Source organism: Corvus brachyrhynchos, unplaced genomic scaffold (assembly GCF_000691975.1).
Source record: "Corvus brachyrhynchos isolate BGI_N302 unplaced genomic scaffold, ASM69197v1 scaffold338, whole genome shotgun sequence".
Classification (NCBI taxonomy): domain Eukaryota; kingdom Metazoa; phylum Chordata; class Aves; order Passeriformes; family Corvidae; genus Corvus; species Corvus brachyrhynchos.
The window spans coordinates 995656-1022998 of NW_008239334.1; the positions used below are offsets into that span (position 1 = coordinate 995656).

A 27343-nucleotide genomic window follows, 5' to 3' on the forward strand; every position below is an offset into this window, starting at 1 on the left:
TGTCCTAATACATACCCAAGAAACTACTCTTCAGTTAAAAGAGAAAAAGAATTCACTAAGTTTGTGGTGTGCTAAAGGAAGACATTGCATTGATTCAGAGCCGTCTCCCAAGTTCTGTCTGTGAGGAGCTCCTGCTGGTGGGTTCTTCATATTCATGGGCCGAGAGAGCAAAGAGATTTTTCCAACCTTCTTGAAAAAACCATGCAAATGTCTTTGTAACTTTAACTAGATGGGGGCAGCGTTGTAACTGTTTCTGAAGATGGGATTCAGTTCAGTGTGGGATGGTGCTGGAACAAGTGTGGTATCAAAGCAGATCCTTAATGTCCCTTTGTACATCCTGACCATCTCTGGAGGGACTGTCATTAATGTGCTTCTCTCTCTTTCCTTCTTTTTAGCATTCATGCAGTGCTGATCATGTGAAAATTACTCACACTTCTGACTTGAGAAAAGTTTCTTAACTGAGAAATTCCACCAATATCAAGGGAATTAGAAATTCAAATGGGGGGAAATTATAAACTGTGTGTGTCAATACAGCAAACCTTTATAAAAGCTGCAATCAATCATATTGGCATCAAAGGTGGTGGGACTTCTCCCTGTCACCAAGTGGATCACAGGCCAATGAATAAAGGGAAAAGCTGAATCAGAGGAAGAAACATTGGTTTGCTGCCTTGAGAGAGGGGCTGCCTTGTCCCGGGGCACGGACCTGGAGCCAGCTCTGGGGCCTCTCTGATTGTGACCCAGGGTTATGCCCAAATCTTGTCTGGCCCATTTCTTTGTGCCTGGGCTGGGCTGTGGAGCAGGTTCTGTCTCTGTTTTGGTGCTGTTTCAGTAGAACAAGGGCTTTCTCTCAAAGTTGTCAGTTCTGGAAATGGGCTGTTGGACACTATCCCCATAAACCTCTCCCTGAGCATCTCTGTCCTTCCCATGCTTTGACACCTCACCTGCTTCTGTCCCAAGTGAAATCCCAAATCCTCATGCTGGGTGCAGCCTCACTTTAGACAATTCACTCTGCAAATGATTGAAATTCTCTAAATGAATGTGCTGATCCACACTGGATCCCACTGCCAGCTGCTGACAGAACAGTGCATGCTACAGAGTGGACTTTATGATACCTTTACACTTCTTTTATCTCTGTTGTGTTGTGTGACTGATCAAATAAACAACTGTCCCTCAAAACACCTCCCCTGTTCCACATGTGCTGTGTCAAACCTCAGGCAGGGATTTGCAAAACCCAGCAGTGACTTGCCGAGGGTGCAGCTGCTTCCTGCACGATTCTGTCTCTCTGCTACTCCCCTTTTGTGTTTTGACTGCCAAATTCTGTGGTTTTGTAGGTCTTGTATCTGAGCTCTCTGCTGTCAGCTCCCTGAGATGCAAGAAGTAGGCACAGCCCAGATGCTTGCCTGAAGCAGAAATAGCACATTTCCCTACTACTGTTCTCCATCAGGTCCCCTGAGTCTTGAATATCTGGCAGACAGCATTCCATAGGGAGAAAAAGAACCTCAGGCCTTTAGTTTGCAGTTGTTGTAAAAACCTGATTCTGGCTGTGGTGTAATTTAGCAGATTGAAATAGAGATATAGTAAATCTGTTATACTCTCTTAGTGACTCAGTGAGCTTCTACTGGCAAAAACTGTTCAGAATTTGGAATATTCAGTAATCCCCTTCACATTTCCAGGGGCTTTTGTGTATTCCCAGTGTTCCAGTCACAGCTTTGAGGGGTATGTGTGCTGATAAGTGCATGTTGCTGGATGGGTGTATTTGAAACTACAGAGAGACAACAAGAAATGAAGCAGCCAGAAGGATAAACAGCTCCTGGGGACGATTTAAGGGTTTATGTGCACACAGATATATATTTGTGTCAGACAAGTATGCAGGAAAGGTGAGTAATAACAGCCCTGTTGCTTCTGATGCTGAAAATACAGCAGTACAGTGTGTGCAGGAATGAGGACTTTAGGTGGTGCATATTTGATGGGAACACACTTCTCTGTCCAAGGTAGGATGTATAAATTGTCTTGGTTGGACTTTGGGTCGACCAGTGTTGAAATTTTGTAGGGTCATATGAGTTCATTTTCCTTGTGATAGAAATGTGATTAGATAAGTTGTTATCTGGGTGTCGTTTTGTGACATGTAATATGAAAATTTTATACAAGGATCCATCCAGTTGTGCGTGAAGTTTCTACACTAACCTGGTGTGAAATGTGGCTCAGAGTGGGATGCCATCAGAGCACTAAAACACCTGGGGGGGGATTCTGCAGCTGAAATTTGGCAACAGTGGATTTCAGACCAGGTCCTGGAGAAAAGCCAAGCAGGAATTACTGTGGCGTATTTTGCTCTGTTTAGGGGTGGGTGCTCTGTTTGGGGAGCATTGGCAGTTCAGTCCCTCACCTTGCTCTGGGGCAGTGGCTTTACATCAGCATCTGTTGCAGGCTGCGAGTTTGGGCACTTCCTCTGTGTTGTTTGTGCTGTGTTTGGTGCTGTGGGTGGGTTTTGTCTATTGTGTCCCTCTTCCAGAGCCTTGAGGGGATTGGTAGGTTTTGGACACGGTGTGGGACTTGTTTTGGGGATCGTTTTGAGGGGATTAGCTGAGCGTGCGGGACTGAGCTGTGCCTGTTCAGGGTGTGAGGGTACACGATGCCCCCAGGCTCGTTCCCACAGTGTCCCTGTGCCCCAGGAGCCCCTGGGGACACTTACCTTCTGTGCCCTGCGCTTGTCTGCCCGCTGGTTCTGGTGGTAGATGCGGCTGAAGTTGGACACGATGACCGGCACGGGCAGGGCGATGACCAGAACCCCGCTCAGCGAGCAGATGGAGCCAAAGATCTTCCCAGCAATCGTCTTGGGCACCATGTCACCATAACTGCAGGGCAGAAACAGAGAGGGAGGCCCCTCCTTCAGACCAAAAGCCTTGTCAGGTTCCCTGAGCAGCAAGCAGGGTGGGCACTGAGGCTCAGGACTCTGCCAGGCAAGGGACAGTTCGTGGTGCTGCCACCCCGGGCTGAGCACGGACGCCCTGCCCAGGCTGGGAGCTGAGCTGAACCTAAGAAAGGCACCTTTGTGGCAGAACAGAAGCGCTGCTCCAGGCAGCTGCTGGGTGCTTAAAGTCACATCCTCACTCCTTCTGTACCCACGTCTCCATGCAGGTGAACTCCAGCAAACTTAAAACTCTGTGTCTGCTGGGGAGCAGGTTCATATATTCTCATTCCCTTGTATCCAGGTGCAAATGAGGACTGATTTACACTTCCATTTCAAAGCCCAGCAGTTTCCTGGCCATCTGCACAGTCAGAAATTTGGGGGTTGTTCAAAGTGTGCATTCAGTAAAAGGTGAATTCTCAGGGATATGAGACCAGCTGAAAAATACTCATACAAAGCTCTGCATTGGGTTGGACCCAAGAATCTTCTGCTGTAATTTGTGTTGCATAAAGAGCATACGGAGCTGCTGGAGCAAGTGCAGAGGAGACTGTGGAGATGCTCTGAGGGCTGGAGCCCCTGTGCTCTGGAAAAAATCTGAAAACCGAAAATTGAAATCTAGAGCTATCAGATGGTATTTGGGGTGTTCTGGTGCTTGGTGCAGCAAATGTTGAAAAGAGAAATGATTTATTACAACTGAGGCTTTATTTTTACTTTTGATGTCAGTCTATGACCAACAAAGAGCTTTGAGGGGAATAGAGCTGAGCAAAGAATAATTTACATCCAAGAGGAAAAACAAGTATTTCAAAACACCTTTTTTATCAACTGAACTTCTTGTCCCCATGCAAGAACTTGTTGCTACAAGGGGCTGAATAGAAGCAGGACTCCTTGCATGTTAAATGCTTCAGGCACCATTAGCCAAGGCTTATTTATCCCAAGCAGAATCCTTCCCCTGCCTCCACTTGCATCAAAACCCCTCAGAATACCTCAAATCAATAGATTGCTCTTCGTGTCTACTGAGTTTTTAGCTGCTGCTTTATGCAAAGATCATTTCAAAGCTCTTGCTAAGTGACAAGATCTTCTACCTCATTTAACACTGGTCTAAAAAAAATAAAACTCTCTCTTTTCTCCTGCTGGCCCTTAACACAATAAGGCTGAAAATTAATCATATGCCTCAAACATGATCTCAGTGACCTGGAGCATGGAGAGAAAGCCCTTCAGTGCATTTGTGGAAAGGATAATAATAAGTGTCTGGCTCACAGTCTGTCTCAGGGAGTTTTGTTCTTACATGCAGACTGAGAGTTACCTCATTACTTGGGACTTGAGAGAAGGTGCTTTAAAACACCACCAGGACAGATCAAACCCTTGGAGCAGGAAGGATTTTGTGGGGAGATGGAGAACTTCATCTGCACAACTCTTGCAAGAGATACTACCATGAGAGCTCTGCAGTGGCTGGAGCAGGGACAAGACCTGGAACCGGTAACGCTGATTCTGATCTACTGCAGCTCTCTGTGGAGGATTCTCCTGGATTCCTCCCTCTGGGAGTCTGCTGGCTTGGACATCAGGCACTTGGGGGTATCTTCTCACTGGGCTGACCTGAGATGTGGAAATGTCAGCCCTGAGGTTTGGGAATAGCTCAGCTTTGTTTATCAGAGGCAAACCCAGCTAGAGCTCCATGTCTTGCACTTATTGAGAGGCCTCCCTTTGACTTTGACAGGGCTTGGGATGAACCTCTGAAGCTGCAATTGCTCTGCTCCTCTATTGACAGCCACAGCTACTGCAATATTAATTGCTGGAGAGACTATTTCTGTCCTGATGCTACCACAAGCATAATGGCCCCACGGCGTATTTATACCAGGTACAGTGCCAAATAAACTCAGCTATTGGATTTCAGTTAGTACTAATTAGGCATTTCAATCCCAAAACTTCTTTTCCCCAGACTGGAATGAGAGAACTCAACTTCCCCATTAATTTGTTTAGTAAAAGGCAACTTGTCATCTAAAAAACTTCTACAGAAAGTGCATTTTAAGTAATTCATCGATAATCTCATTAGAGCAGTGAGAAGATAGAGGAGTTGGGTAATGATTAACACTCAGCGGGTCTAACGGGGTGTTTGAGCTGCACGAGCACAACAGGAGGCCGTGAATTCCGTGGGCTTTTAATGTGACCTCCAGTAAATCATTGTAACTTTCTGTACCTCGGCTCCCCGCTGAGGAAATGGCAATTAATTCCTTGCTCTTTGCTTGGTTAAGGGGGTGCTGGGTTCCTCAGAGCAGGAGCTGCCCCCTGTTCCGACTGTCCCCAGCACCAGCAGTGACCCCTCGCGCTGAGCAGTGCCAACACTGATGATGCAAATTATCAGTGTGGGGATCTGGGGTGCCACAGCCTGCACGTGGCTGCAGCCTCCTTCATCTGCACCGGCTGGGAGGCCAGGGCAGCATCCCGGAGGGAAATACATCCCCCGTTTATTTTGCCAGGAATCCACTTAGGTGGCACCAGACTGCAGTTGCTGAATTCAGTGGAAGGGTCACCTGGTGGAAGGGGTCCCTGCCCCAGGCAGGGCTGGAGTCAGATGAGATTTGAGGTCCTTCCAGCCTGAAACATTCCAGGGTTCCCTGCTCTGCTCCCTGGCTGTGCCAGTGAGATGAGCTCACCTGTGGAAGGTGTGCCAGTGTCAGGGGGAGCTGCCCTTGCTGCCACATCCCTTCAGTGCCCTCTGCGCACCGGCAGCGATTCCAGAGCCTGCACACAGGTGTATCCCGTGTTTCCAGTGGCACACCTTTGGTGTGTCCCCTTTCAACTCCTGCTGTCCCCTCAATTCCATTTCCTCCCAAGGGAACCCTGTGAACCCCGAGACTGATTCACTGTACACACAACATAAACTTCAAGTAAATCCCTAAACAGGCAAAGCAGGGGAAAAAAAAAATCAGAAAATGACTTTTAAGTGGTCACTCTCTAGACTGGAAAGCACTGCACACAGAGCTTCAACGTTCTTTTTTTAATTTCTCATGTGACTTCTGTGTTCTTTGGATAGAGAAGAGGTCATATGTCACTCACCCTAATGAGCAGCTATTAGTCTTGACAACATAATGTGCAGTTGTTTTTCTCCCTGTCAGCAGCGAAGTGTTATCAAATAGAGGTCGCTGCTCCCGAGCCCTGGTTTTAGCCACACATGTGTCTGGACATTGCTCAGGTCCCCAGCTAGAGACAGAAGTAAATAAGGTGCCAGAGAGCTCATCAAATGACTCCCTCTAAAAATAACCCCTCGCAGCATCTCTGATGATCCTGCATCTCTGTGCAACATCCACAGCCCCGGGAACAGGGAGCTGGAGTAAAGTAGCTGGAAGATCTTACGGGATAGGGACATCAGGAGGTACGGTGACAGCTCTGTGGTGGCAATGGAACAGCTTTGCAGAGGATGCTCTTTTCCAGCAGCCTTTTTATTGGGCCAACTTTTCATCCTGGATGAGGCACAGAGCTGGGGAGGGGGTTCTGGTTATAAATTGCCATTACCGTTGAGCTGTTGTCTCCATGGGTTTCTTTAGGCACTGGAAGGGGCTCTGAGGTCTCCCTGGAGCCTTCTCTCCTCCAGGTGAGCTCTCCCAGCTCTCCCAGCCCAGCTCCATAGGATTGGTGATCAACTTTAGTGGCCTCCTCTGGGCTCATTCCAACAGTTCTGGGGTGGGGGGACACCACCTTCCTTCTCACCACCAGAGCTGTCTTTGGGCAGAGCATCAGCTCCAGCCCTCCTCCCCTGGCTCAGGGGGGTGTTCAGGCCCCTCGGAGCAGCCCCCCAGAGAGTCCAGGTGTCCCTGGTGGTCTGGGTGCAGTCCCAGGGCCAGCACAGGAACGTGGGGACAGTGGCTCATTCATGCCACAGTCAGGCTGTGCTTTTTCTTGTCGCAGTGTTTAAGTGGTCAGGGGACATTGGCTGCCCAGTGGTGCAAAACTGTGTGGTTTTCACACCCAGGGAAAGCTGAAATGTCTCCTGGAGCTGGGAACAGAAACAATGCTCTCCCCTGATTTAGTATTTCTGCCTCACATGGGCATTAACAGCTCTTTGGGAGCTGCTTTATCTCTCTAACTTTTTGCCCGGCATAGGAGACTCAAAAGAAGATTTTGCTCCAGCCTGGAAGCGTCTGCTTTTAGGACAATAAGGACAGAATAATAACATTATGTACTGTACAATAGACCATGATTTTGAAAGCCTTTTGCATGAAAGAGCTGGAATAAAGCATGGAATTAGCATGTAGACTTCCAGGTGCAAGACGTCCTTTTTTATGCTCCAAGTGATTCACTCAGCAATGTTGTGATTCGCACAAAGGAGAGGAAAATGGCTAAAATTCAGCTAGAAGGTTTCAGTGGCATTGCCCGAGTGTGAATATTGCACGTGACAGCTCCGAGGAGCTCCTGCCCCTCCATCTCAAGGGTGCAAGTCCAAGGTAATCTTGCTGATGTTGCTTTGAACCCCCGGTGAAATAATGATCGTGTCACTTCCAATGATCCAGCGGAAACAAAAGCGAATATTGCTCATTCCTCTCTGGGTTTTGCACATGATGAAAGAGCAGGGAATTAACAGCTGTGGCAAGGGGGCTGGGGTACTTGGATCTTTTGTTTAGGGTTTAATTCACCACTCCTCATCTGCCCTGCTGGAATGAGCCCCCAAAAGCCACAGCCCTGGAGCACTGCGAGGTGCTGCTCCCCTGGGCTGCTCTGCCTCCGACTCAGGGAATGCTTTGGGTTGGAGGGGACCTTTTAAAGGCCATTTATTCCAACCCCCTGCTGTGAGCAGGGACATTTTCAACTGCATCAGGTTGATCAGAGCCCCGTCCACTCGACCTCGAATGTCTCCAGGGGTGTCCAGTTGGGTTTTGTACAATCACAGAAGCACAGACGGGTTTGGGTTGGGGCCATGAGGGCTCCTGGTGCCTCCTGCAAGGCTGAGCTGTAAACAGAGCCACGATGCCTTTGAAGCAAGAGAATCTGCAAACAGGCTGTCAAATGACAGCCTTGAACAGTAAATCAGCCGTGGCCGGGGAAGTACAGAGCCTATTTCATGCTAGGATTCTTTTACATTAAATATACTTATTTTCTGCCTTGTTTGGAGCTGGGCAGTTCCCCAGCTGGGTATTCAACTGTGAGATCTGGCATGGTTTCACACTACTGTTTTCTTTTTCCCTGGCATAATTCATTTGGTAATGTTTTCATGGATGCTCTAGAAATTCTGCTGCAATTCCATCCCTCAGCCAAGCTGTGAGGGATGAGGGCTGGAGATGCCTATCAGCTCTAGCAGCAGCAGCTTATCTTCAGCACTTGGATTCACTTTGATTTTTAGTAAAGCTGTGGTCAGCAGTTGTCTAGTGGGGATTTTCCAGGTAAAGTTGCCTTTTCGATATTGTTCTGTTTCACAAATTCATTTTTCTTACTGAGTTTTGTGTGATGAAAGGGCTGAGATGTATCTAAAATTGTCCTCTGAGGAGATGCAAGTTCTGCTGCTTCTATAATGGTGAGAATTAGGAAGGAAGAGAGGAGGGTTATTCCCTGATGAATTTCCCAGGGTAGCCTGGACCAACCCTCACCAGAGCCAAACAAAGGGATAAGGTGAACTGGGAGTCGGTTGTAGGTTGCTCATTCCTCCAGTTGTACAGGAGAGGTGACCTGAGAGCAACTGGTGGCAGGAATATTCCTCACAACAACAGCAGGTACTGCCCAAGGAAACAGGAATATTTGTGTGGAGTCGGGAACCAACTAAGCAGGTTATTTAATACACAAAGGGTGGAGAATACTTAATATATGAACACACTGGTTCCATCTATTCCTCCTGGCTTGGATCAGCTCCTCAGCCTGTAGGCAGTTAAAACAGATGGTCTGAATTTGGGTAACATTCAGACCTTGAGTCGAAGCTAAAAATGGAATTTCATTGGCAAGGAAAGTAGGTCAGAAAGCTAAAGCCCCTAGTCCTAAAATGATGAAAGGCTTCTAATCAAGTGTTCCCTATTACCATTCATTAAACGGAGCAGGGGAAGAAATATTATTAGAGACCTTTGAAAAAGGGATTACAATGGGAGTGTGAGAATCCTTCTCCCTGCAAGGAGACCTGTGCCCTCACAGTCCTGTTTCACTGGGAGATGGGATGACCGTGGATGTTGATTCCCAAAGTCCTGCAGGCTGGACTGGAGCCACGGCAGGATGGGAATGGTTTTCTTCATGGAGACATAACAACTTTATCTCGTGCTTCAGTCACAGGAGGGCTGAGAGGAGCCTCTCTGCATATCCTCAGTTAATGCCTCTCCCTAATCCCTCTCTCCACGCTGCCTCTGTCATCCCTGACTCAGGTTCTGGGATTAGATTGGGACTTGCACAAAGCTGAGACTCTGTCCGTGCTTTCTTTGCTCTCCATCCTTTTCAAACGTGTGTCAGCTGCTGAAGCCTTTCTTTGCTGTAGCTGACAGGAATTTTTCAGAGCGAATGAGGAGCCTGTCCCAGCTCACCCAGTGGTCCCAGTCCAGCTCATTGTTTCAGCTCTCAATTAGCAGCACGTCCCTAGTTCCTGTTCACCGTGAGGATGGTGATGTGCTAAACCAAAGAGGCTTTTGGGAAGTACCAAGGTGGATGTTTGTCCTCTGCATTTGGCTCCCCCCAGCTGATGCACTGGCATCGCTCCCCTCCCTTTCCCCTCCAAATGCTGCTGGAAATTCCCTCCTCTGAGTGGGGAATTGTTGCATTTCAGCCCTGCCACAAACACATTTCCAGAGAGAGTGTTGGAGATGTCCTGCTTGCTCTCCCTCGGTGCTGGGTGCTGCCACCTGCCCTGATCCTCAGCCATCACTGTCACCAGGGCAGGTGACAAAGGTGGGGGCTGAAATCTGGAGTATCCCACCCCGGTATAGCTCAGGAGTGTTTGCAGGGCAATTCTTATCACAAATAGCATTTTACTGCGTCATACCCAACTCATGGAAGGAAAACAGATGTTGTCCTTTTTTATGATAGCTCAGGTTTTTCCATGAAACTTGTTAAAGCACTGGATATTTTTTAACAGGAAAAAAAAAAAAAGGAATTCTAAACTGTTGATTTAACAGTTATTCAGAGAAAAAGTGGAATTTACTTCAATGTAGAATCAATATAAGAAAAGCTGAATTTCACTTTGGAGAAAATACCTCCAATCTTAAAAGGCAGTTAAGTGTGGAGGTTATTCCTGATGTTTATAAATTCAGCTTTTCAGAGGAAGCTCTATTCCCTTTAGTTCTTGCAAAGCTGATAGATCTGGCAAAAAGTAATCTCAGGCTTTTTTTGCTTCATGTCATCTAAGATTTTGATCCTCAGATCTCAGTTTCAGCAGCGATAGATGTATCAGGAAAAGCTCTCTAAGATTTTTTTGTTTGGGTTTTTTTATCAGCCTGCTGAATTTAACAGCATTTTTGGTTGGGCAGGTGCTCAGAGCAGCGTGGGCACCTGCGGGTCTCTGCGGCAGCCTCGTGCTCGAGGGGAATCCATTGTCAGCACAACTGAAAAATGCAGAAATGTTCACAACAAGGGACTGTTTAGCCCCTCAACTCACCATTATCCCTGCAGAAAAAGCTCCCTAGTTTATCATAGCAGTGGGGATTTATTGTCATACATGAGCAAAAAAAGAGTCTCTTTGACTCTTTGCTGACAAAAGCCCACCCTCTCCACGCCGTGGGGTTTTTCCCAGTAAGGGTGAGAGTGTGATACTATTTTCAAGCACTCCTGTTTCCTTGGTAATTGGAGCTGTTCACCCTGAGCCTGACAGCAAGTTCTTCTCGGTCAATATTTAAGTTAATTTAAGTTCTGATGTGGGCGCTAAGACTCAAATCCGTTCATGGGAATTGGCCCTTGGGGGGTACGGGGCCGTCACCACCCGGGGTCCTCTCTGGCCCCTGGCCCGGAGCTGGGGCAGGGCTGGGAGGAGGCACCGGGGGCTGATCTTTGGGTTCATTTCTCTGTTTTACCCCAGGTCAGTGCGGGTCAGGCTGCAGGGCCAGCTCTGGGGTCTCTTCTCTCCCAGCCCGGGGTAAGGAGCACAGGAAGGGCCCTCCCCACCCCGACCATCCTGGGATTCCAGGCAGCAGCAGCTTGGCAGCCCTTCAGCTGGAATTTCTCGTTGTGACCCCAAGTAATACTTTCAACCTTCCTGTTTTCCATCAAGCATGAAGAACATGATTGAAATATTAAGAAAATGTCCTGAGTATTATTGTCCATCTGATTCAGGCATCTGGCATGTGAGTGACTGAGTGCTGCTCAGTAATGCCCACTCTTTAAAAAGTGTTTGTTTTAATGGAAAATAAAATGTCCCAGATTAAAGCATTATTTATTTCTGGCTGCATACACTAAAGGCCTTTAAAATTACTTCATTCATTATTAATTCAAGAAGAATCCTCATATTACTCGGAGTGAAAACCGTACACAATTACCTGCTCACAGAATCCATTTTTTTTAGCATCTTAACTCTCTGTAAAAGGGACTTTTTGGAGAACATAGAGGCTGGAGAGGGCAGGCAGTGCATTGAGCAATTAGACTTTTCACCGAATAGCAGGGCTGAAGGCTCCCTGCCCTGTCTTAAATCCTTAACTGTGGTGTCAGCTTAAAGGAAATGCTGGGGTTTTGCTTTCTTTTTATCCTCATCTTTTTCTTTTCTGTCTTTTTAAGCAGCTTGAGTGTCCATGCTGAGCCATGTCACATTCCAAATGATCCACATACTGTGCATTTTAATGAGTTGCTAACAGTGATTATACAAAAAGCAATCCCAGAAATATTTACTGAGTCAAAAAAAAAAAAAAAGCCTATGGGGAACTAATTAGCTTTTTAAGAATTGGCTTTTTGAAAGCCTCAGACTCTAGAAAAGTTGAACTTGGAAGCAGTTTCAAAGAAGTTGAAGAAGTGACTGGAAGAAAAGGGAATGAGTTGTAATGGAGCATTTGTAACAGAGTATTCCACACCCCAGGCTTCTCTGTACCGGCCAGAAGATGCACTGGAAGCTGAATATAGAATATATAGAGAGACAAGAAATGCAATTGTTATGCAGAGAAATGCCACATAATGCCCAGATCTTGTGTCAGGTTTCTGCAGCCTTTCTGGGGGGTTGATCAGAGAGGGACAAAATCTTCGTCTCTCTGTCCCTGACCAGTTCCCTCCACCAGGATTTCTTTAAATGATGATATTGGAAACTCACTGCATAGTGGGCAGTGTCAAGAAAATTCCAGTTAGTTTGGGACAGAGCTGATTAAAGTTTCCCTTTCCTGAGATGTAAAATGCAATCCAAGGTCTTCTTATTCCCTGAATATTTACTTCTGTCCCTTCCAAGGGAAAGTGATCCCAATAATGTGACGTTTGTCATCAGATAGTGACAGATAAAAGGAATTGTGAATTTACTTGGATCAGGCCTGCATTGTAAATAAAAGCCATTTTCCAGTGATAGGAGGGATTGCAGGAGCATCCAAATGCTCGTGGTGCAGTTAAGCTCTGCAGGAGCCATTCGAGTGCAGACTGTTCCGGTCTGGAAATGTAAGGGACAAATCCCATTAATAATGGGCCAAATGTCAATCCAGAAATTCAAACATGGGCCGGGTCCTTGTGGGCTGACTCTGTGTGTCCAGGGTATTACTGAGATCAGGAAGATTTGGAAGGAGTTGGCTTCGTTGCCCTTCAGTCAAATCCCAAATAACATTGCAAATGTTGCAGAGGTGTGTTGGGGGTCGGGGAAGCACTCAGGGTTCTGGATCTCTCCTTTAGAGCTCACAAGCTCCAGTGAGGGGCTGGGCAGGGACAGTCTGTGTCCAGTTTCTGGGCCTTTTCTTTAAGCAAAGCAGAACCAGGGGGAAGTGAAGACTGGTCATGTTGTGTTTCAATGGTTTCATGGAATCCCAGAACGGTTTGGGTTGGAAGGGACCACCCAGTGCCAGCCCTGCCATGGCAGGGACACCTCCCACTGTCCCAGGCTGCTCCAAGCCCCAATGTCCAGCCTGGCCTTGCGCAGTGCCAGGGATCCAGGGGCAGCCCCAGCTGCTCTGGGCACCCTGTGCCAGGGCCTGCCCACCCTCACAGAGAGGAATCTCTTCCAAAATCCCATCTGACCCTGCCCTCTGGCAGTGGGAGCCATTCCCCTTTGTTCTCTCACTTCATGCTCTTGTAAAAATCCCCTCTCCATGTGTCCTGTAGGCTCCCGTTGGGCACATCCTGCTGGGCTCTGTCCTTCCAGCCTGGCCACTGCTCCTCTGGCTTTGCTCCATCTCAGCCTCACCTGAGCAGAATCACAATGGGGCAGGGCTCGATTTACGAAGTTAATTGAGCTCGTAAGAGGGATCACTGGAGCACTGGTGCAGGCCTAATGCTATTTGCATCTTTACACACCTATTTAATTTTGCAAATCTGGCCATAGATACTCTGTAGATCCCAAAATCTGGTTTTGGCTCGCGTCAGCCAGGCCAGGGTTGGCTGCAGCAGAGGCACGGACTGAGAGAGACCCCGTGAGAACCTGGGAGGTGGCACCCAGGGCGTGTTAAACTCTGAGGTCACCCAGGGTGTTCCCTCTGCAATGCAGGAGCCTCCTGGCGCTGGCGTGGGCAGGCTTTGTTCTACCTCGGGTGAGGCGCTTAATGACTCCTCCTGAACGGTCTCATTTAAATAAATATTAATGCTTCATCTCAGAGCAGGTGCAAACCTGTGCTGCACAAGGGCTGTGTTATGGCTGCAGAACCATCATCCCATCCCTCCCAATTCCATTCTCATCTCTTCCTGGGATGTAAGGAGCACGTGTGGCTGGTTAACTACAGATTTTATTAAAAGCCAGGTGACTTCAGCATTCCTTCCTCATAGCTCTGCTCCTTCTGCTTTCTTTTCTATGAATAAAATTTGAATTTTTGGAAGCCTTGAAATCAATTTTCTGCCCCTCATTTCATGTATAGCAGAATACAAAAATAAATAATAAATCCCTGAGAAATCCAGATGCCTTCTGCAAACCTACTTAGTGCAGGGCAGCAAAGGTTGTCACAGAAGACAGTGAAAACAAACAGCTGTTCCTTAGGCTATCCACTCTTTCATCTTTTATCTCTTTTATCTTTTTTATTAAAAGAAGGTGAGCTTTAAACACCACGCTGCCATAGGACGTTCATTCTGATAAGTGCGGGGCAGCCAGATCAGAGAATCTTTTTTTCAGGGCTTGGAGTGCCCTGGGACAGTGGGAGGTGTCCCTGCCTTGGCAGGGGTGGGATGGGATGGTCCCGGAGGTCCCTCCCAGCCCAAGCATTGTGGGCTTTTCTGTGTGCCAGGATGGAGCAGGCTCAGGCTCCCACCCGCTGCTTTCCGGTGCAAAGGTGGGAAGCGAGGAAAGGCAGAGTCCGTCCCCTCCACAACAGTGACCAAGAGCCTCAAAGTGACCTCCTGGAAGTCACCAACCCTCTGACACCTTCACTGCCTCTCGATGCTTGGCCCTCCTCCCCTGCAGTCCCAGGAGTTCAGGCTCGGACCCACTTTATCTGTACTTTAGAACATCTTCTCCATTGGTTCTTCTAAGCAGGTGTTAATAACACACAGAAAATTTTTCTGAGTAAAAAATAACATTCACCTACATGCTGCCAGCTCGACGCCTCCAGGGAAGTGTTCTGAGTCTAGAGCTGGTTGAATATTTTATTCAATTTCAGAGTTTTTTCAAAGACGGACTAAAGGGCTATGCTCACAAATGTCAATTTCGCTTGAAACGTTTTGCATTTTTGTTAGGAAACAATTGAAACCACAAACTTTTAAAGTGAAAGTAACAGAACCCAATTGAAAATAGAGGCTGGTTTGTGAATAGTTCAATTTCCTTTGTCTGTACTTGATTAAAACCACCTCAGATTTAACAGGATTTTTCTTTCAAATAGAAAGAAAATCAAGAAGAAAAATAGCCCTGCCTGAAAGTCCCTGTTATTTCTTCTTCGTTGGAGTGTTTTATCATTCTCAGCAAAAATTAACCGGAGTTGTTGAAGTTTGCCAGTGATGGATAGTGTCACCTTAAATGTTACCAGTCAAAACTTGTTTTCCGCTCTTGCCCTCCTCCAGAATCCGGGTTGGCAGTTTGCCAGAGTGTAAAATTCCCTTTTGTGCAGTTTGAGAAGCCAGCAGCACTGGCCAGTTCTCAGTGCAAACCCACACGGGGCTGGGAACAGGGACGGGGTCCCAGAGCTCTGAGCGTCTCTTTGGACTCCCTCCAGCAGCCCCAGAGCCTCTGCTGGGCTGCCAGGGCTGTGCCAGGGCTGTGCCAGGGCTGTTTTAAGATCAGCCCCGTGTGCCCCCGTGCTCCTGCCCTGCCTCCTCCAGCCCCTCACCTGCTCTGGCTGTTCCCTGCAGGGTTTCACAACGAGCTCGATGCTCCTTTCCTCGGGTAATGCTCACAAAGTTGGTTTGGAACTTCTGGCTTTACAAATGTGTTTCTCCCAGATGAGAAAGCAGACAGCTTGTGTGGAAAATTAACTTGCTAATAAAAATAATTAGTACACGAAGGGACAATCACCAAAATCAAACCCCGCTTTGTTTCTCTAAGAGTGTTTGAGTATTGCATGAATAGGAGCAGATTATAAGAATAAATCACTTGAGATCTGCATCTCGGGACCAAGCTGAATGATGCGTCTTGTCTCTCTAGATACCTCAGGTCCTTTTCTTTGTAGTTTTACATTTGAGCAGCCAGATTTTTATGCACATTCATAAGTATTTCAGAAAAAACAAATCACTCAGTTGCCTGGTTTGTTTTCTGGTGCCACAACTACACAGTGAAATTACCATTTTGCAGCTTCCACCAGTAAATCTTTTATCTGATCCTAAATCCCCTGCCTGGCCCTTCCCATCACTGCTTGTACAGTTGGGAAATTCACAGCTTCCCTGTCACCAGGTTTTATTTTCTAATTCCCTTCCTGTCCTAGAAGATTTTTCATCATTACTTGCACAATATGAGATTTAAACCATCGTCTGTTACTTCTTTCCCATGTCTGCTGTGAAGAATTTCCCCTTTCCCCCCCAGTCTTTACTTTCTCTCAGATCTCCCAGGAGGAAGGTGAGCATTCCTGAGATATCCTTTCCTTCCTGTTGCTATTTATGCACCTTGGGAAGTTGAGCTTTTCCCTGTAGATGCGACACTCAGAGTGCTGAGTCTGCCTTGATGCCTCCATAAAACACTTGGCTGTGATTTCATTCTCTTGCAATTGCTGATTCCCCATCCTCCCTGCAGGTACAAACCACCCAGACACCTTTATTGGAATTTATCTATGGGAGTGATGTGCAGCAGCCTCATTTCCCAAGGTGATTTCGGAATAAACAAGCCAACAAAACCCAAGTCAAAGCAGAACATAAAACCCCTAAAACAAACAGCCAGGAGCCCAGGTCTGCAGCAGGCATTTTTCTTCTTGCCTTTGCTATAGAGAAGGGAGGGATGCCAGGATCCAGGTGCCTGGCAGTGTGTCCTGCACAAGCTGTGCAGCTTCACCTCCTGGATCTGTCAGGGATTTATGCAGTGACGGGCATGGGGGCTCCTGTCCCTTCTCCCTGCAGGTTTGTGACAGCTCTAAGAGCCCCACAGAGTGACACAAGTCACAAACAGTCCCTCCCTGGCTGGCCAGGGAATCAGGTGAGGGAGAGCTGAGTGCCAGAGATTCGTTTCTTTGGATGTTTGGGGGTTTTATTACAGGTCTTGAACGGAATCATGGAATCGTTAAGGTTGGAAAAGACCTTTAAGATCACCCAGTGCAACCACCAGCCAGCACCACCCCCGTGTTGGCCACTAACCCTCATCCTCCAGCGCCACATCCAGGCATGGTGACCCCCCCACTGCCCTGGGCAGCTGTGCCAGTGCTTGACAACCCTTCCCATGAGGAAAGTTCTCCTAATGCCCAACCTGAACCTCTCCTGGCACAACTTGAGGCCATTTCCTCTTGTCCTGTGGCTTCTTACCTGCGAGAAGAGACTAATGGGAATAAATGGGAAACAAACCAGATTTCTCCCTCCTCCTGATTTAGTAAAATCAGTGGCTGAGCTTTAAGCTGCTGGATTCAGTCCACGGATTTCCTCTGATTTCAGCACATTTTGTGCCTTTTGTATCCCAGGGGCACTTAACCCCCTGCCAGTCTAAACCCTCTTTTTTTAGAAGACATTTTTGATCTAGCACTGGATAATACCTCACATTTCACCAGTTCTTAGGGGAATCACCTTTGCCTCATTTTGAGGAAGACAGGCAAGAGGACAGACAACAAGATGTCCTTCCCTAAACTGCGGAGCTGCCAAAGTTCAGGATAGAATCCCAGAATGGTTTGGGTTGGAAGGGGCCTTAAAAGTCATCCCATATGGGGGATTGAGCCAAACATTTGAGCAGCTACAGCTGTTTGTTCCTAAAAGGTTGGATTTGGACGTCCTTTCCAACCTTTATGATCCCCTGTGCTTGGTTCTGGCTGCTGCAGGAACCCGGGCGGTGCATCCCGACTGCCACTGCTGCTCTGTTGGGAGCGAAGCTTTCTTGCTGTTTATATTTTTTAAATTAAATAATTTATTGTTGAAATGAATGGGTGGGTTTAGGTTTTAATGGAACCAGAGTTTTCCCAGTGAAATCAGCCTTATTCCCATCATTGTGCTTAAAAATTTTATCTCATATAGCAACTCTGTCCCCTGAAAACTGAGGTAAAACTTCCCTGCCTGTCAGTGAGAGTGGCAGGTTTGATGCTGTGTCAGGAAAATGAGGGTAAAACTCTGGATGGCTTCACAGAGCTCACGTACCTCCAGCCTTGCTCGGATTTATGAGTATGAGCTGGGAAGGTTTTTGATTTTAATTTTATTTATTGAGTATAATCGTTGTGCTTTGAGCAGGAAAACAGACTGATCCTTGTCTTTTCTCTGTCCTGTCTAAATCTCATCTGTAATACCAGAACAGCCAAAGTTCCTTGCCTTGCTGGTGGAACAGACTGCTTAAGCACTAAGCCCCGGTAATCCAGTTTATGTTTTCCTACCAGTAACTGTAATGTGAAGATATGCACAGCTTGTGCTTGATGTAAGCACTGAGATCACGACAGTGCTCCCAAATCCTTTTGTTTTAAGATTTATTTCGTTGATAAACTTTACATGTTTGTCCTTCATTTGTCATTTCTAGTAGGGGATTTAGCCCCAAGGCAGCTTCCCATTCCTTCCTCTCTCCTTCTGCCTGGAGATTTATTGGTACAGGAGCCCTGGAGGTGTCACCTGCAGGTGGCAAAGCGAGAGGCTCTGAGGGATGTGACTTGTGGCCCTTTATGTGACCTTGGGCAGCCTAAGCAGCTCTTTTCTCTTCCTCTCTCACCTAAGAGCGAGGAGCGATCCTTTCCTTCCCCTAATCCCAGCGTTTCCTCCTGCTCTTTATCTAAGGGACTCTGCTCTTTGCACTGGCAGTGTCCACTCACTGCTTTCATAATCATTATTTACACTTAGATTAAGCATTCATATTATTCAGTGCATGGCATTAATAATATCAAAATGCCATTTTATACAATATGTAAGATCAGAATTTCCTGTTGGAAATCAATGAGAACATCTTCCTAAAAAATCAGTGACCTGAATGTCCCTTCTTATATAAGAAGTGTCTATATTTATCAATGCTGATATCAGCTGCTGTGGTTACCTGGCTGTTCATGGCTTGCACAGAATCCTGAGATGTGTTTCTCACACAACCAGTTCCCTGTCAGGAGAGGGTAACTTTTAGTCTGCACCAAGATTTAAATGAATTCCTGTTTGGATTTAAAGCAGAAGCCTGCAGATGATAGCTCCAGCTCCCAGTAAGAGAATTATTTGGCAGCCCCTGCCCAGGACACTCTGGTGCCCAGGAGGGGCTGTTCCTCCCCAGCCCCACATGGCTCAAGGTGACTGAGCAGTTCCCTGTTCAGAACATCATCTGTTAGCAGAGCTGGGTCAGGGAGAGAGCCTGGATTCTGTTCCCAGTCCGGCTGGGAATGACACCTCCATGTACCCGGGACAAGTTTAGAGTCAGAGCAAGGATGTCAAGTGATCAATGCCACTGAGAGCAAGGCTCCTCTCTCTGGTCTGCAATAAATCTGTGTACATTGCATATGATACACAACACTTGCCCTCTCAAATTGCAGAGGGATTAGGGCTGTGTTTGCTGAGCTCAACATTTTGTGTTTATCCGGGAGTTTTCATCCATACATATGTATATATCTATACATCTATCTCCTGTATCTGATTTAGTCTGGGGTGTAATCAGTAAAAAATTGCAGGGTAACCTCATCACCTGGAAGCATTCTAGTGGGAAAATGTGCAGCACCAGCAAAAAAATAAAGATGCTAAAAAAAATATGTATCTTTTCATCAGTGCTTTCTTCCTCATTAAACACGGAGTTTGCTCATAAGTATTTGCCAAATAAAAAGGGAGAAATAGGTAAAAGCAAATACTCTGCAATTAAGTTCCTTTGAATTTTCCCAGAAGGTTCACCTTAGCTTAATTTAATATCCCCTCAGTCCTCCCAAGCCATCTGTTTGGCTGGGATGCAAACCAAATGTGTGTGGATTTATCCTGCCAGCCCTGGGGTGTCAGGAGCTCCAACAGCCAGGGGTGCTGGGGTCCCTGTGGGGCAGCAGGGTCTGCACGAGCCCCCCATGCCCAGCAGGAACTGCCCTTGGCCCCGCTGGAGCAGCTGGGGATGAAGATGCAGCCAGTGCTGAGTGAGGAGCTTGGCCAGGGCCTCGGGGACTTGGGAGCAGCTGCTGGAGCCACACAGAGACCGACCTCGTCCCCAGCTCAGAGATTGTCCAGTGCCCAGAGCCCTTCCACAGTTCCCTGCAGTTTCCCTTTGGAACGCCAGTGTGTGTGCTGGGATTCAGGTGGAGCACAGGCTCTGGGTCTTACCTGACTGAGCTCCACTGAAGGGCAGGCATGGGGGGATGTTGGACCAAGCTCAGATCTCTGTAAGGTTTTTTTTTCAGGTTTTTTTTTTTTTTGCATGCCAGTGGAATGTTCTCTGCCTTTGGACTTGCTGGTATTTCAGCATTAGGTGCAGCTTAACAAAGATCAGTTTTCTATCTAAGTAAACTGTCAAAAAATTTCATTCCTTGGAGGCTGCTTTGGTGTTTCACTTCTCCAGTTTACACCAGGGGCAGAAGAGGTTGTTTGGGGAGTTCTTTAATATTCATAAGGTATTAGTTCACTGCTGTTTCAGAGGTAGATTCCTGTAAGGTCCTCCGGGCAAGTAAATGGATTAGTTTGACTTTCAGTGATTTTTCACACGTAACAAACTCTGTGGCTGAGTAAGGGCTGGCCTTCAGCTGGGCAATTTTCAAAGTGTATTTATATTCATGAGTTATCTGGCAGTCACTATTTCACAGCCACAGGACGGTGTTCAGATTTACAAAAGGAGGGGACATATCTGGAGCAGTGCTCAAGTTTTTGGCCTTGGAGTTGCTGTAAGTCGATGCCATATATTATTTGTGGTTACATATTTCAGTGCAGTGCATGCTGAGGAGGGTTTGTTGTGTGTTGGGTGCTGCTGCCTGGCTCTGAACACGCAGGAGCTCACCCTGCTGCAGTTTTGTCCTTGTGGCTCTCCAGCACTGTGACCATGGATGTGAAGATGCCCTTCTGGGCAGGGCAGGATGGCAGGACAATCCCCAGAACCTGCCTAAACTGTAAAATCTGCTCCTTCAGCTGCTCTGCTGCAGATTTGTTGTATGGGAGGGAATCTTTGAATTCTGAAGTTGAACAAAAAAGGAAAAAAAGTTGTACCCAAGTCCTGGTGTTTTAAGTGATTAGGCTGTAGCTCTTGTTTGAAAGAATTTGATTGCTCCTGAAGCCCACCTGTGCAGGGCTATGTGCTCCGACGAGTCATTTCTGAGGAGCAGAAGTCAAGGAAGCACAACCCTCGGCAGGGAAGTCGCAGGGTAACGCGCCCATCCCCGTGCTGAGCGCTTTCTGCTTTGCTATTTTGGAATCTTTGGCTGACTTGAAAAGAACTTGATGCTTGTGTCATTTTATGTAAATCGGCCTCCGTCTGTCACTGCCTATTGTACGCAAAGGGGTTGGAAAACGCTTTTTTAGAAATGCACGAGGCTATTTCTGCAGAAATAACCACTGTACGCACTTCCATGACACAATATTTTTTTCCATAATTGTAGCACAATTACCCATGGATAGAAATCAGAGGATGATTCTTACAGCTGTCCTAGAGGTATAATGGAAAAGTTGATATTTTAGAGGCAGAAGTCTTGCTCAGTTCTGCAGAACAAGAATATTGAGTTGGGACAGGGGTGTCAGGTCAGGCCAACGACCTGGTGAAGGTGCAAAGCCCCAGCAGAGGGGTTGGCATCATCGTGGTGCTGCTTCCCAGGGAGGGATTGCACCTTCTCCTGAAGGACAGGACCTCAGGGAAGTGGTTCAGGGCGTAAAGATCATGCAGAGAACAAACCTTGTGAATGAACAAAGCTAGACATAGAAAAGATTAAAAAAAAAATATTTTCCCCTTTTCCTGTTTTTAAGGGGAATAGAGGCTCAGGGGGGACCTTGTGGCTCTGCACAACTCCCTGACAGGAGGGGGCAGCTGGGGATGTTGGGCTCTGCTCCCAGGGAACAGGGACAGGAGGAGAGGAATGCCTGGACGTGGCACTCAGTGCTCTGGGCTGGTGACAAGCTGATGTTCGGTCAAAGTTTGGACTTGATGGTCTTGGAGGTCATTTCCAACCTGAACAATTCTGTGATTCTGGGATTCATAGAAAGATGTTTTTGGTGTCTGGAAAAGCACAGCACTGCAAGGTGTTCTGGGTGTTCCGGGCAGTGATTACAGACTGACCATCGCCCTGCTTCTCTCAGCAGCACTGGATTCTCCACCAGTCCTAGGCCTGTCCATCATTACAACGTTGGGCAGAAGAACAACGAGCTCCACCAAAGATAACTGCAGGTGTTAAATCTGTCTGTGCAAGTCTAAGTGTTCTGGTAAAGTCAGTGCCACAGACTTAGAACCGTGACCCTCTGGGCTGTGCTTGGTTGTGAACCAGGGGTTTAAAATCCTGGCACCGAGCCATTTCCCCACTTCACTGTGGTTTTCAAATCGTTATTAATAAAACATAACACTGTCTATGTCTTGATGCAGAGAGACCTTAGTCTTAGTACAAGCCCTCCCATTTATTATTTATACAAGCATTTAACAGCTCTGACATATTTCAACACTAACACCAGGCAGTTGTTTGCAAACCAGAATTAGTAACAAAATATGAGATACTTCAAAAGGGATTTTTTTACATGCATGTGATTGCATGGGAATCATCCCTGGGTCACAGGAGGAATGATGGAGGATGTGTTGCTTTCTGAGATTTTCAACAGTTTTATCTCTTGCCTTCTATCTCCATGTTAGAAGAGTCATTCAGGTTGGGATATTTCATATATCTGTATGTGTGTGTGTATATATATATATATATATATATACATACATATATATATACACACACACAATCCCAACCTGAATGACTCTTCTAACATGGAGATAGAAGGCAAGAGATAAAACTGTTGAAAATCTCAGAAAGCAACACATCCTCCATCATTCCTCCTGTGACCCAGGGATGATTCCCATGCAATCACATGCATGTAAAAAAATCCCTTTTGAAGTATCTCATATTTTGTTACTAATTCTGGTTTGCAAACAACTGCCTGGTGTTAGTGTTGAAATATGTCAGAGCTGTTAAATGCTTGTATAAATAATAAATGGGAGGGCTTGTACTAAGACTAAGGTCTCTCTGTATCAAGACATAGACAGTGTTATGTTTTATTAATAACGATTTATGACTGCTAATTTAATTTATATATGCAGCAGGGGCTGGGTAAGAAGTGAAGAGATGAATTGTGCTGCCTTATTAGAACCTCACGAAAGCTGATTGCCTTTCCCTGCCTGCTCTCTCTTCCTGATGGATGGATGGATGCTCCCGTGAATGTTGAGGGTTCTGCCTCCTTCCACGGAGGATTACCCAGGCTACAGCTGTGGGTTCAGAGAGGTTTAACAGCAGCTTTCCAAAGCCAGGGAATAACCACTGGAGTGACTCCTCTGAGAAATTTCCCTGAGCAAAGCTGTGGGTGAACCAGAAAATCTGACTGGGGCAGGTCACGGCTCCCAGGAATGTTGTTTAAAAGCAGTGAGGGAGGAAGAGAGCTGCAGGCAATCAGACCCGTGGAGATTTTCACTTACACCTCTGTACCATTGAAAACAATGACAAATCTCATGTAATAAGTAAAAATAAACAGTAGGACCCCAAGTCCCAAGAATAAAGGGAAGCTCTATCAAACATTTAAAGAAAAAACCATTGATCCTGCACTACTGAAGTGGAGGGAATTTTACAGTTGACTTTGAGGGAAGCAAAAACAAGTCTTTGAACTGGATTACTTCTTATTTTCATAGCACTGTGGAAAATATCTCCAGCTCATATGAAAACAAGTCAGTATTATCTCCACTCCCAGGGCACTGAAGCGTGGAGAGTGTGAGCCTTTGGAAAATCAGTGACAGAGTTGGGAACCAGACCTAAATTTCTCCAACTTCAGCCCAGGGAAAGGACTTGTAGAAACAACGTGATTCTTTCTTGCATTCTCCAAACGTGAGAATTCACATGATGAGTCTGAAACTCCTTTTCCAGCTGCTTTGTGGTGGTGTAGGTTAAACACTCAGAAGTAGGTTACAAAGGACTCGAGTGCTGAAGAACAAACATTCCTCTGGTGACTTCTTGGTGGCCTAGTTCTGGGGCAGCAAAGTCAGAGGAGACAGAACATTTCAAATCACACTAAACAAACGCCGGAGGCACTTTCAGGAGAGGTCCAGAGAGATATGCAAAGCAAAGTGAAAAGATGCCATTGGTTCTTTAGGAACTGCTGGTTCTGAGCTGTTTTACAGCTCCTGGGGAGAGGAGCTGAGGGCAGCGGGGTCGGGAGGTGCCGGGCTCAGATCCTTCTGGGTCTGGAGATCAGCAGATTGCACTTGAACCATCCTCAAGTGCCTCTTCTGCACCCCCTTCTCCTCTGAAACATGGAATTGCTGCTGACCGTGGGTTAATCCAGTCCTTTAAATTCATTATGTATTTGGATGAATATTTGATTAGAAATTGCATTTAATTCTCAGTTGAATGAAAAGGATAAAACCCTTCAGGTGTTAAATGCTGTCTCTGGTCACTAGAAACAGATTTCAAGTGTTTTAAAGGTGCAAAGGCTGTCTGCCCTTGGAATGCCCTTTCTGAGTGACTCACAGCCACAGCAGCCTGCTTTGTATAGGGAGAGAGAAGGGATGCACGGCCTTGTATTTAAAGGTTTTATGGGACATGAAATAATTTTGCTGGTTAAAAGCTAAACTTTATAGTGTTTCTATTTTTAATTAAATATTAATTGCAGAAGATGGCTCTGGAATTGACTGTTCAGATCATTTAATCCATATAGATGACCTTTACGTTGAATTTGTTCTCTCATGCTTACACTGCCCTTCAACCCCATCTGGGGACTGACCTCATCTGCCAGGCTCTTCCACTCTTAATTAGAAAGATGCCGAGCTCACGCTCCTCTTTAATGTTTATTAATGTTCCTTTGCTGAGGATTCTGGAGGAGCTGGTGATTACTGCTATAAACTTTCCCTGGCAGTTCTTTATGTACAAACAGCTAAGTTATTCCTACACAGCTTTTGAGACTCGGATGCACTTCAAAGGGGCCAGGAAAGGGGGAACAGTTTCTCCTGAAGTTAAAAAGCAAACCCACCTCCTATGCTCCTTTAATGGAACATAAGCATTACTTGAAAAATGTTCTTTTTTTCCCTCTCCCAACCATCTTAATTCATTTCTTTTGATGCTGATAAGCAGCTTTGTGCAGCATGAAATTTCCTACCATGATTCTGAGCTGCTTGAGAATTCAGGTATGAAAATGAACCACTGGCCAGCAAGAAAATGTGTGTTCATGTGCTGAAAGCTCTGAAAGGATTAGGTTCATTTGCAAAACTCTGTTTGCTGCTATGAGATGTGATTCTACTTCTCCTGTCAATGCACAAGTCACAAGCATTAGTATGGTTAAAGACTGAAAAGTTAATTAAAATGGCAATTTAAGGAGGGGAAAGACCAGTGTAAATCAGTCTGTTCCCTTTGCTTGTCTGTGGGACACCTGAGAGCAGAGGCTTGCACCAAAGGGGAGGGTTTAGTTTGCACTTTAAATTACTTGAGTTGCTCTGGCACATCAGGCTCATGGTTTCTACTGCTCTGCTGCTGATGTGCATTGAATCATGTGGCCTTTGGTGAAAACAAAGATAAAACCAAAAAAATCCACTCCCAAACCCTCAAACAGCTGCTTCAGAGGACCAAGAGACTGTGACAGGAGCCCAGAAACACTCTGGCTGCTGGAATGTGTGAGAGCATCTCAAGGAGAGGGCTCTTGCTTTCAGAGCTTGGTTTGGATTGAGCCTCTGCCCAGGACCGAGGATTGGGCTGCTTTGGGTGCTCCCAGCAGATCCTTTGCCACACCACTGGTCCAGAGAGCAGCAATCACTCCTGTGCTCAAAAACTGTGGTGCTTCTGATGCTGCTGTCTGATGTCATTGCACAGAGCAGAGGAGGGAATGCAAAACAAGAGAAAAAATTTGAAGTTATTCCTTCAAAATCTGCTTTTGCCCTCTGGGGTGACAGCAACCACCTGCTGTTTAGGATAACTGAGGCCTATCAGGATGTTGCTTCAGTTTGGGGATTTGACACATGGATCAAGTCCCTTAAGCCTGCTCCTGAGGATTTGGAGATTTTTGTAAAGCTCAAATGCACAAAGCAGCCTCTGAGCTGTGGCTGCTGGATGGATCAATGGAACTGCATTTAACTTCTCAAGCAAAATCTGCCATGTTCCTTCTCTTGCATCCTCTCCTGGAGTTTCTATTTAATGTTTAATAATTCTGTTGCTGCGCTCACCGTTGTTTTCAAACAACAGCCCCCTCAAAGCAGGCAAAAAATCCCTAAGAGGAAAGAGCAATGAGCTCTTTAAGCACATTTCCCAGACCTCTCCCTATCTCTGCTCTCCAGTTACAGCAAGGCTATTATAATTCAAATCTAGACATAAAACAGCCAAGTTCTTCAGCTGAAAAGATAGAAATGTCTGTGCTAATAAGCACAGATGGGCTGTGGCAGCAGCTGGTTCGAAGGGACCCCCAGTTCCCCACCAGTTCCCCACCAGTTCCCCACCAGTTCCCCCAGTCTCCCAGATTTGCAGCTCTGGTAACGTTCGGCCCTACACACCGGGTGCTCAGGGGGGACCTGGGTTTGTTTCCCCTCCAGTTGCTGTTCTTGGTTCAGACAAAGCCCAAAGGGATTCCCTCACCCCTGGGCTCTGCCCACCCCACCTCCCTGGCAGGCACAGCCGAGCAGGACATTGATCTGTGCTGGGCACAGGAGTGGCACTGGAGCACCTGGATCTTATTGCCAGGTGCAGTTGCCAGCTGGTGTCTGTTCCCCAGCCCGGCTGAAGGGGCTGTAAATGCCTGCTCTGCTCCCAGCAGAGCCCGGCCCTGCCCTTTGTGCTCTCCAGGTGATTGGAAATCTTCACCTTCCCACGTGCAGGTCTTAACCAGCTCTGCACAATTATATTGATGACTTTATGAATGGATAAGAAAAGTAAATTTGATTATTTCTCAGCCATGCGTTGCTGTCTATAATTGCACAGATTTGGACTGTCATTAGTCAGATTGCTTCCTCGGCGCAGGGCTGGACAAGACAAGAACATTCACATAAAAAGCTAAATGTCCTCTCCTTATCAAACCCAAAGCACACCTCTGGGTCCTTGGATTTGTCTCCTGAAAGGCTGTAATTAGGTCCTGGATCTAAACATTGCCATTAGGTCACACTTAATTTGTGGTTTTGTGTTCTGCATTTGCTCTGTTCTTGTACCTCGGTGTATTTTTAGGGTATTTTTGTGTAAGCTGGATTTGTACAGCAGGAAAAGAGGTCCTGGCAGTGAAACTCAACTGAAATCCATATGTGCAGTTTGCACTTTTACTCAGCTCCTACACCTGTAATGATTTTCACAGGCAGATGAATTTTGAACACAGGTGCTTCAGAAACAGATAGTCCAGACTAAGGCATGAGTTACACAAATCGAATTTTAAAATTAAATTTCTGATGCCTAGAGAAAAAGATTGCAGGGAGCTAAAAAAAGCCCTGAATCTGATGGTGAATATGAATATACCAGCAAGTCACACTTCAATAAGCTCCAGAGCTGGAGAACCAGTCCCTGGAAGAAATGCTCAGCAGGCTCTGTTTTAACCTCTGTCTGCAGGGCTGAGCTCTACCTGCACATGGCAGCCCCTGAAGTCCTCATCCTACTCCCTTTGGCTTCCTGGATGGATAATTTTCCTTCTGCAAAGCAATGCTGGGCTGCTTGACTGAGTATTTCCAACCACCTAAATCTTGGGGCAATTATTTTAATAAATATGAATTGTGGGACT

The 27343-nt window shown here is 46.5% G+C and overlaps 1 protein-coding gene across 5 annotated transcripts in view; it reads right to left on the reverse strand.

The window, feature by feature from the left end:
• KCND3 (potassium voltage-gated channel subfamily D member 3) overlaps positions 1-27343 on the reverse strand; it is a 109253-nt gene that overhangs the window by 24386 nt on the left and 57524 nt on the right. For all 5 annotated transcript variants that reach the window (XM_017741135.1, XM_008638959.2, XM_008638958.2 and 2 more), the window contains exon 3: positions 2690-2852. In XM_017741135.1, coding sequence (XP_017596624.1) covers positions 2690-2852 — 163 coding nt within the window. The remainder of the gene's footprint in view (positions 1-2689; positions 2853-27343) is intronic.